Below are 10,955 nucleotides of genomic sequence, written 5' to 3'. Positions count from 1 at the left end.
TGGCACATTTACATGTGCGACGGGGATTAATTGAGCGATCGCTGTTTCCAGCCGCACGCTTCACGATGGGAACTGCGAAGCGCGCAGCAAAGTAAAATGAACAAACTCGTTCTGTCAGCCAGTTTATATCAGCGCCGCCAACGTATCGTCCGTCATTTGTTGATCACCAACACAAAGTTCACTATAGTCACGGCCACACAAACACTTTTTATTACTCGATCATGCCACGTGCGCTAAATGATTAGAACCACCTTCTTGTCGACACTGTGCGAATAAGCGATTTTGCTCTTTTTTTCTTTCGTGGTGGTGGTGAAAACGTTTATTAAAAATAGAGAGCTACATCGAGGTTGCTCTGAGGTCAAGATTAGTGCCCGTCTCCTCACAAACACTAGGTGAAGCCCCTTGTACGGGACTCCAGTGACTTCCGCTGCCGCCATTGCTCGTTTGACTAACGCCTTTTGGGCTTTCAGGTCGGAGCAGGCGAGTAGGGTCGCCTCCCAGTCCAAATGTGCATGAAGAGTTCATATTCCTTCGATAAAATTTAAAATGTTAGCTTATAAGAATGCTTGTACGATCCATTGTTTCTTAGACACGAAGAGTATAAAATATGTTTGAATTGAAATTGTAATGTCGTCCAGTGCTGTGTCCTTGCAAAGTGCTTTTTGTGTATTCAGAATAAGCTGGTGTTTTTAGAATACTGGATATATGTCACTCGTCGGGTGAGACCATGGATCGCACACCCGTTCTTTAGAAGGCCGGGCCTTTAGTATACAGTCTTTCCACCTGTCTACATCTTGCACTAACATCAACTGAAGATACAGTGTCACACGAAATACATATGCCTGGCCTGAGCGATCACAATAGCCTGTATTTCTCGTTCGATTTATCGCATGCGCCATTTTCAAAACGCTCCAAGACCATTAGCGACTATACAAAGCTCATTTTGTAGCCCTAATGACTGGGCTACTTTCTGGACATTTTCTTAACAGGTTACCTAGAGCGCTCAGTAGAAATAAACTGGTGCATACACCGAAATTAAGTGTCTTATCTGATTCATCGCCTTATCCGTCTTCGGCGTGGGAGCTCCAATAGCTATTCTACATGGTATAACAAATATTTAAAACTATTTTCTAACAAAAAGAAAATAATTTTTGGAACAGATAGTATTTAATAAAACCTGCCGATTGGACAGCATGCGAAGCAGCTGATTCAGCATGTTAACGAGCACTGAAGCCTACTAAATTCGAATTCTTTAAAGTAACCCTCCTGAACAATTTTAAAACTAATCCAAAACGTTTCTTAACATACTAAATCCTGGAAACGCCAGTAAAGTGTTGTTATTGAACTCACAGGCGAACCGGCTCCTGACTACCTCTGTGCAACTGTACTAAATGATAGTTTCGGTAAGTCGTTTCCTGCTTCATCCAATTTTATCCAACGTCCCGATCTCTAACTGTGCGATCATTTCGCGATGGATCACACCACGGTCCTCTTGACAGGTATATCATTCCCTAACATCTTCTAGCAGAATGGGGGGGGGGGGGGGGGGTGCAAACGGTAAATTCTAAAGGCTATAGTTCAATCATCGTGAACTGCGTGTTTTCACAATTATATCATTGTGGCGTATTACTGAAAACTGGAAGACTGTGGTCATACGAGTACATAAAGCCTGAGATAAAAAGAATCCGTCTATCTCTTGACCCATATCCTCGAGATCAATAGCATGTAAACTAAAGGTACGTATATTTACACATCCTGTTAACTTTCTGCAGGATAATATTTTCTTCTCTCTAACAGAGCATGGCTTCCTAGTGTTTTTGTCTTGTGAGATTCGACTACTTTCATTCACTTACGACTTGCAATTCCATTTGGACTCCGCTTTTTCATCGGACTGCATATTTCTTTACTTTGCTAAATTATTCGACAAGGTTAATACCTCATTGATATTACATAAAATAAGTGAGCTCAACATTGCCTCTGCTGTTTTTAACTGCATCCATGGATTTATTTTTCTTCGTATTAAATTCGTCAGAACGATTGACGCTGATTCCTCTACTGTACCACTTGGTTCTAGGGTTCCTCAGCGATCAGTATTGACGCCCTTACCTTTTTAAGGGGAAAGCCTTTCTAGGCTGATGGAACGAAATCCCGTGCGCGACCGTTGCGCGCGAGATATGTTAACGCCTCCTAATAGGAGGCGTTGGATCTGTGCCCGAGAATCCGCGAGATGTGTTGTGCTTGTCTAGCGTTCCTGTCATCGGCAATCCCACATTTGAACGCGCGCAAAGGAATCGAACGCGACAGGAGCTATGGTGTACCGTCAAAACTCACACTTGCCACAGAGAGTGTGACAGATACTGCCCCTTTCCTTTCCTGCGAACCATTATAATTATAGGTAGCATTACAATGAACGCCGATAAGAGGCAAACAATGAGAGGTAAATGATAACAGAGGAAGGGTAGGATATTCCCATTCACCTCCTAAGAAATATCTAAGAGACCCTCAATTTTTTTATCTCCTTTATTGTTGTCATTTTAAATGTCTCTATGTAATGTATTTTGTACTCTGAGGGAAAAGCAAACCAATAAATAAATATGTCTTGCCAAGGAGCATGCCCAGAAAAATGAGGGGGGGGGGGGGGGGGGGTAGTGAAAAAGAAAAAGCTAACTGGTCTAAAGCGTTTTTACGTGCCGGAATCAAGAGGCGCTATTTGCCCGCATAATAGTCGGTTTAGGTAATAAATTTCACATAGCAAGTTGCACGATCAACCGCTGATTCAAAACGCCATCGTTAAAAATACATTTATCCAAGCGAACAATGGCGATCGTTCCATATTTCTTTGCTGAACCATATTAGGGCACATTTACATAATGAACACAAACTTTATAATGCAGCGTGTGCAAAAGCAGCGAGTCTCGTGCGCTGACTTGCAGAAGAAGTGGCCTCGTGACTTTCGATGTGAAGAGGCTGAAGTTTGGTGCTGAACGTCTCTCGGTGCTCTGGACCTGCTCTGCAGTGCTTTCTGGATCAACCTTCATTAACATCAGCCCCCAGGTTACAGGCCTAAACGACGACGTGACAATATCAGCTGACTCGTATGCTTAATTCAGGGGATGGTAGTATAGAAGACTCAGAAAACGTTGCTTATCCAGAGTAACGTTGCACCGTTAAGGGCCCCATCCTGCAGAAAATTCCGTAACGACGGAGGCGTTGGCGTATTTATCAAAGTTTTCCGCCAAAAATCGCGTGCGATTCCGGCGTGGGATCGTTGACGGGTCACATGGGCAGAAGCTGATGGTCCGGCCGGCGGGTTGTGTCACTTCAAGGCACCAAATGACCCAGCTGGCAGGTGTCCATTTGAGACCGCAAGCGGACCCAGGACCGTATGATACCCAGTTCCGCACGCTACTGCTATGCTATAGCTACTCCCAAACACATCCTGGATAAAGCGGGGCTTTATATCTATATTGTCTTTCGCCTAACGTACGAAGGCATGCTAATGAGTGTGTGTAAAACGTCACAGAGACAAATTAAGAAATCAGTTATCAACTGAGCGGCAAAGGACGTGTGCGCCAACGAGGGTCCGCAAGGCGTGCCACAGGAAGTATTATTAACGCCGACACATCATACCCTTAAGCAACTGCATGTGAGCGAAATTTCGCGAAGGGAGCTTCAGACGGTACTCAGTAACACTGTCGCGTCATGACCTTAAAGGCAGAGCTAAAATGTATTTCAAATATATATATTTTTTATGCGTAAGCATGGTATGGCTATATAGGCAGATTTCGCGTGGGCACATGGTTTACAGGAAAAGAAAGACCCAATATCTGTCACTCGCGGAAGAGGAATTAGTTGGCATTAGTTGACAAAATGGTTTGCTTTGGCTTATTAGGTAATCAGTTAGAGACAGTTAAGTGGTTTGCATGAAAATAAATTACCAGTGTCTATCCAGCGCGGAATCTCGCGTACAACACAGAAACACTTAGGCTTACACATTTCTCCAGTGCAAATTTTTCAGTAATCTCGGAAATGGTTTCTCAAAACGGCTTGCAATTTCTGTGGCAATCAGTGTAACGGTAAAATTCATCAAATTATGGCAAACACGGTCGAATGGCGATATTACTAGAAATGCCTCAAAGCGTTAGGCTTGCTGAGGGAAGCGTAATTTTGTGCATTGTGTTGTGCATTCTTCACACTTCATGCAGTAACGTTGTTTGGTTATGTGCTTTTACAATCAGTAACACGCGCCAAGGTCATGAACCGATTTCCCTGACACATTCATGCCAAGGAAGAAAATTATATTTCACGAGCTCCCTGCTCGTGCTTTTCCCATAGCTGTGGTTTGCAAATTAATACACGAAGTTGGGAATAGCTCTGCCTGGCAGAGCCTGTTGCCGGCTGATGGTATTCTCGCTACTCTTCAGTAAAAATGTGTCGCGACGGCTATTACTCTCGGACGCTAGAAATGTGTTTCATTTAAATTAATTGCAGTCTTGTAGTAATGAGGCAAATAATGAATGAATTAGGGCACGATGCTGCGATAGATCTGCCCAGTGTTGCCTGTTTTAAGGGAACAGTATTGTAGCTGCTCCTAAGTAAAATTTGCCGTGACGGCAAGAGGGCGAAGGGTTAGCAAAGTTTTAATGGTATGACACGACATCGCTAATGAAGTTTGGGATCCAGTTTCGTGGATGTGTTTTATTTTCTTCGCTTAATCTCGAATTATTCATGTTTGCCTCTATTGTCTTACATATTTCAATAGCATGCAGTCGCAAGCTACACCAGTGCATGTAAGGCCACCCGACAAAGGGGCGCTCTGACCTAGCCGTACTAAAGTTCTTGCATTGTATAAAAGTATAGAATGTCCGTAGACCCAAATTGCTGAATGGGTTCGGTTCCCATCTCGAAGGAGCTACCAAAACTGGCGGCTACTTTCAATTCGATTATGGAACTTAGTCCTGTAACATCATACAGCCTGCTCCTCAATCAGTGTCTGACCATGTCCCCTAAATGCTACCTGTTGCCGGAACCTTGGTTGTGATTTTTCGCTTACAGCACCTACAACGCCATATTATAGGAAGAAGGTGGCTTTTAATGCTATCCCGTTAAATGAAAGTCTGGAGATAACCATTGCAAACTAGAAGCTGCTAGCTCGTCCTCAGTATTTTTGGGACGCTCGAAATATAAGACATTTGAGCTTATCACTGTGTTACCGCGAAGAGGCAGATAATGAAACGGTTAGTACACGATGTTCCAAATATATTTTCCTGGCTTAGCCTGTTGCCAAGGGATGGCATGCCCCGCTAAGAATTCTGCAAAAGTGTCATGCCCTGACATAAAGGCAAATAGCCAAAATGAAAGCCAAACGACGAGCATTGCAGGGCTGGAGCTACTATCGTCTCATCTGCATTCCTTTGAGACTCCGGAAAAGTATGAAACTTTAGCTTACCCTTATGTTGCCTTTATGAGCCAGATGATAGAAGCGGGCGAAAGATTTGCATTTTTACCATGGTTTCTTGCCGCGGGGAAAAAAAAAAGTAACTTCGGAGTATTGTGCGTGAGAATTTAGTCTTCAGAAAATTTGAGCATTTATCTTTGTATACAAGCACGTCACAGGGAAACTAACAGAAATCACTTGCGGTAATTTGTAAACAAATCCAGAGCTTGCAAAGAAAAACCTTTGATTCGCAAAAAAATCAATTTGTCACTTATATAATTTACAAAAGATATGAGTAGCGTCCCGTCAGAAAACATAATAACGCAGATCTAGACAATACGTTTCATTTGTTGCACTGTGCCACAAGCAGTGTATTGAAACTTGCAGACCTCTTCCCTTGAGAGTCGACACTCTCAGTTTAGTAAATGTATAATGATTTGGGGTCGCGAAGCACCTTGGGTTTTGGGTCATCTTCACGAAAACGCATCAGCTACTCATGCAATCACTATTCAATCACGCAGTCACAGTTTGCGGAATGCACGTCGTCGTTCAGGTGCCTCCAGCGAGGCTCGGAAGAAAGAGAGAGAGAGAGAGAGAGAGAGAGAGAGAGAGAGAGAGAGAGAGGCTCGGAAAAGAGCTAGTTTCCTTGACAACGGTGAAAACGAAGGTCAGGCTGATAGTACCTTTCGGTACACATGGTTAGGTCATGGTCCCAAATAATATAGAAAAAAACATGGACCTCGCTTTTTTATAACAAGTGGTTGACTTCTTGCACCTGAAAAGTCATTTATCGATGTGGTGCAATCGCAAGCGTGCCCCGTCGCTACAGACGAGAGTTTTAGGACTATATACCGTGGACGCTATTCTTCGCGGGATGATTCAGCACTTATAGATTTCGCTTTAAGTTTAAGATATTATTACATTATGTTACTACTGAAGAATATTAAATGTGGAACTCAAGCACAGTCATATCGCAATTTAGTCGACTTAGGTATATCTACAAAACTGTTCTGGAACGCACAGAATAGGCCACATCGATGAGTCAATAAAATCGAACGATTTTAATCGGCGCGGTAAAGAAACTGTCACGCGCAACTAAAAACGTCTCTTTCAGGGAACTGAAAACACACTTGTGTGCTTGTCCATCTAAGTGCTCTTAAAAGGATTCCGTTAAAGCTCGAAGACTCAAACACGGGCTTTCACTCAGCTTTCTGTGTTCGAGATTCAGAAACAAGCAAGAATCGATCCGCACCACGTGCATTTCTGGCCGCTTTCCCCTCCTCTAGATGACAAATTCGGGCACTTTTCTCCCTGCTATAGGCCCAATTTTGTTTTTCCTAGTCGCTTCTTGCCTGGCGCCTCTCCTCAATGCGGGGCTTTTAAATGCAGATCTTGGCGGCTCCCTGTCTTGCTCCGTCGCGCATGAAGACTCCCTCGCGCCTGGCGCATTTTGTATACCCGTCCTGAGTCTTATATGCCCAAATTTCGCCCTGACCCGGTTCGAGGTGAAATGGGTCGTTTTCGTTAATTTTTTCGGGTGGGAAGCGAGAGTGAAAACCTGATGCCAAGTGCGAGGGAAATCTGTATATAAGAAAGTGGCACGCGATGACACCTCACAGCTTTGCGAAAGCGGGGTGCACGAGGAATACCACCGAAAAAATGTTCGCAGAGGTAAGTGGTGACGGCTTCAGCGATCCAGGGTGACGTGGGTGTCGCCGAGCTTAGCAGCCGTACTCCAGGCAGTGTTGAAGAAATGTGGCTATCCTTTAACGCGAGCCGTACATGCAGAGCTTATAGTGTCCGTTTTCCATTTCGCATGGTATTACTCACACAGCTGGCTCATAACTGTTTGCTTACAGTTGCAGGAGAAGATTCCTCGGTGTCGATACTGTATCATTGAGGCCGTTTTGGCACTGCATACTGAATTGACGAGGTGAATATGATGATCTGGCGCTATGTATTAAGCATGAGCGGCCATGACCTTCATAGCAAGGGTCAGCATCTATACTCCAACATTATGTACAGCGCGAAAAACGAAGACAGAGAAAGAAACACACAAACAAGCAAGCGCTGACGTGTTTCTTTCCCTGTCTTCGTTTTTCGCGCTGTGCATAATGTTGAATGTTCACCAACTAGCTCAGTTTTCGGTTCTATACTCCGTCTGACGTCATAGACATCTTCAGCATCCTTGTCGCTGGCTAGTGAGCGCAGGTATAGAGCGCCTTCCTTGAATCCGTAGCAAGGCTATGAGGAGTATGGTTTTCTCTTTAATTCTGGAAAATGTAAAATGCAGAATGCGGGAAATGAAATGTGCCGTGACTCCCAGCCAGGAAATGTCTGCAGCGTTCGACGATAGGAGCATTCAATCTGCTTATCGAAAATTAGTGGTCACTATTAGCGGCTATGTGTTAATTCAGAGAAATATAAGCGTGTTTCTCAAAAAAAAGATCTAGCAATAAACGCTCGAAAAGTGCGTGAGCCAATTACGACTTAGATAACATCGAGGCTCAGCTGAAGATCGAGGGATCTGAGGCATACTTTAAGCAGTCACTCATCCAGGGAGTTTTTCCTCTTATTGATTTTTTAGCCACTGTCATAAACGACCTGCAAGCATTCTCACACCATTGCGTGCTTATTGTTTGACAGCAGCTATTGCTTCTTTATATATTTGAGCAGATCTGTTTTATTTTAGCAGTGTTTTAATTAACGCCTAGTACATGGAGTTTTTGCGTTAGATTTTTTACCTTTGCCTTGTAATTTGTGCCCTTTACTTGTAAAAACGCCTCTATCTTGGTTCTGACAGGCCCGATAATACCTATTATATATAGACGTCTCTCCGACTGTCGCCAGTGCATATAGAGTTGGCGATTCTACCCAAAGAACATCGCCTTGCATCGGAGAGAGCGAGGCAAAGGCTTTCGCCCAAACGGGAAGTAGGGGCGTAGTGTCTGTCTTCCGTATCCTATTCACAGAGCCCTGCCCTGTGTTGTATCGCAGGCCGCTTTTACGCTGCTATGCCTGGCCGGCGCCGCATCCGCGGGGGCCCTGCATCCTGCCCCAGCACCGTACTATGCTGCAGCGCCCGTGCTGGCACCGCCCCGAGTTCTGGCTCCTGCCCCTGCCAAACCATTGCTCGCTCCACTAGCTCCGGTTGCGGCAGCAGTGCCAGTAAGTCGACCAGTGGCCCATAGCTTCCGGCGATGTCGCTTTGGGAGACATTTTGGCGACCAAGAACAAATTCAGTGAGCTTAATGGCGGCAACACGTAGGGCTGATGCTAGTGCGGGGTACGTTCTTGAGCCCACGTCATCTGCAGAAAACCATCTATAGCTGCACGCTCACTGTAATTCTCATCACAGTTTACGTCTTTACTTTTTCAATACCTTCTAATGATTTCGAAACCACGCAGTTTGGGTAGAATACATGGCCGACTGAAGTTTTACTCTTAGTCACGCGCGCTTGCTTTCTTGTATCATCGTTGACTTGAAGAAGGGTGGGCAGTGAAATTCGGCCTTCAAAAGTAACGCTTGGCGTTGTGTGAAAAGGCTTGAAGTAGCATCGAGAAAAATAGTGTAATCCGGTAGTCACGCGGCAGGGAGTTGAAATGTCTTACGCAAAAGCTGCATGGGCTCTTCATTTGCGTTAAAAAAATATTAATGCGAACTGACATGTCTTCTGGAATTCTGCGGCAACGGATGATTATAAAGGAAATGATGATTGTCCTTTGTTAAAATTTCCGCTAAGAGCTGAGTATCCGGGTTTTCTATTCTGAAACGCCTGAGTGACAGTCAGCGTGAAGTATCAGTGGCTCTGCCGTTTTCAGCGTTTTCAGAACGGTCTCGTTATCTCAGTTTTTTTTTTTCATGAGGACGCGAATCAACCCTGTCAGCTCCATATACTGTAGTTTGTTCACAAGAATACACAGCGAAACGCAGTTATCTTACTCCATGCGATGACTGCGCCAAAACTCTGCTTTGACTGCGTCTAAATCGCTCGCAGGTGACGGCCCAATCCTATTCGTTCGGCTACAACTCGGCTGACGAGTTCGGCACCCGCGTCCAGCGACAGGAATCTAGCGACGTGAACAACGTGCGCACTGGCTCGTACGGCTACGCCGACGCCAAGGGCGTCTACCGCCACGTCCAGTACGTCGCCGATGCCGCCGGCTTCCGCGCCGCCATCGACACCAACGAGCCCGGCACAGCCCCCGGTCAATCCGCGGGCGCTCTCTACAACGCCGTCCCGCTGCAGGCCGCTCCAGGGGCCGGTCCAGCTCCGTACAAGGCCGCTGTGCCCGTGGCACCGGCCCCGTACGCCGCGTATGCCAAGCCGGCTGCTCCGGCTGCCGTGTACGCTCCGCCGCCCAAGTACGCGGCGCCGGCCGTCGCAGCACCGGCGCACCCGTACGCTTACGGGCCAAAGTATTTATAAGGAGGGGATGAGATGAACAAAAGGCCGGCTTGTGTGATTCGACGGAAACGACTGGGACATCGGAACATTTTGGTAGGAGAATGTAATGGTTATTGAACTCCGTTCGCTTTGCCATCTAAAACAGAAATGGGAAAGGAATCGCTCGGTATAGCTTCCACAAGCACAAACGATAAGGTGCTTGGCGAGTTTGTCAAATTTGAAAGGAGCCGAGAAATTGTGATGGTGACGAAATTTGCAATTATTTACAATCCAACCTTCCTCTGAAAATCAAGAATGACGTTTAAGGACAGCGAGTATTATTCAGACTCATTTCGGGGCAAGCATATTTTGCTGATGTAATTCGGCTAGGATACTGTGTGCGTGCTTGAACAAGCAGTAGCGTGTCGTTTGGTATAGCATTAGTTTAGAGGATGATCTAACGTGAAATGCTTGTAGGCACTGTCGTGATTTATCAGGCTCGTATGGAGTGCGGTTCTTTGTCCCTATACCGATGCGTGTGTTATGCACCGACATAAATGAGCTATAGTTTCAAGACCGAACCGAAGCAAGTGAGTGAGAGTGTGGACGTGCAATGTGAAATTTTCTTTCGTGTTTCAGCTATTTTCTCCCCACATTTCTTTTCCGAAGAACGAAGACCTCGAATATTGAGTGGACTTCAAAGAGGGTGCGATGGCTATTATACCTTCACTCGCACTTCGCTTCACTTCAGCGCTTTGCTGTCGAACGCTGACGTGCGGGTGAATTTAGGTTGTGATTTTAGGCCTCTGATGATAAGTAGGTGCGCCGAGGACTCTTGACCTTTGAACGAGGTTGAACTGTACCCGATGATGTATCGTTGCTTACATGTTTCGATCGTACTTGAAGTGAATAATAAACTTACTCTACTGGTCACTCTTTGCGTCGAATGTGTTCCTACATTTTCAAGTATCTGTCTTACGTTCGACAACTAAACTCGTATAGTAATCATCACAGGTAACCACAAAAATAAAAAGAACTAAAAGTAGCTACATTGAACTAAAAGTAGCAGCATTGCAGAGTGAGTCGGTGGAGAGGCGCCTCATGATAGCCATGGTTTGCAAGACGAGAAC

General features: G+C 45.3%; 1 protein-coding gene across 1 annotated transcript; it reads left to right on the top strand.

The window, feature by feature from the left end:
- The first annotated feature begins 7,413 nt into the window (after positions 1–7,413).
- LOC146199146 (uncharacterized) lies at positions 7,414–10,749 on the top strand. The gene is made up of 3 exons (XM_084592058.1): positions 7,414–7,431; positions 8,435–8,605; positions 9,436–10,749. The coding sequence occupies exons 1-3, from the start codon at positions 7,414–7,416 to the stop codon at positions 9,865–9,867; spliced, it is 621 nt and encodes a 206-aa protein (XP_084448184.1). The 3' UTR covers positions 9,868–10,749.
- Positions 10,750–10,955: the final 206 nt, after the last annotated feature.

Source organism: Amblyomma maculatum, chromosome 2 (genome assembly GCF_055883805.1).
Source record: "Amblyomma maculatum isolate TAMU_Amacu chromosome 2, ASM5588380v1, whole genome shotgun sequence".
NCBI classification, from domain to species: domain Eukaryota; kingdom Metazoa; phylum Arthropoda; class Arachnida; order Ixodida; family Ixodidae; genus Amblyomma; species Amblyomma maculatum.
The sequence above is the reverse complement of the archived record's forward strand: the minus strand, read 5'-3'. Positions and strand labels throughout refer to the sequence as shown.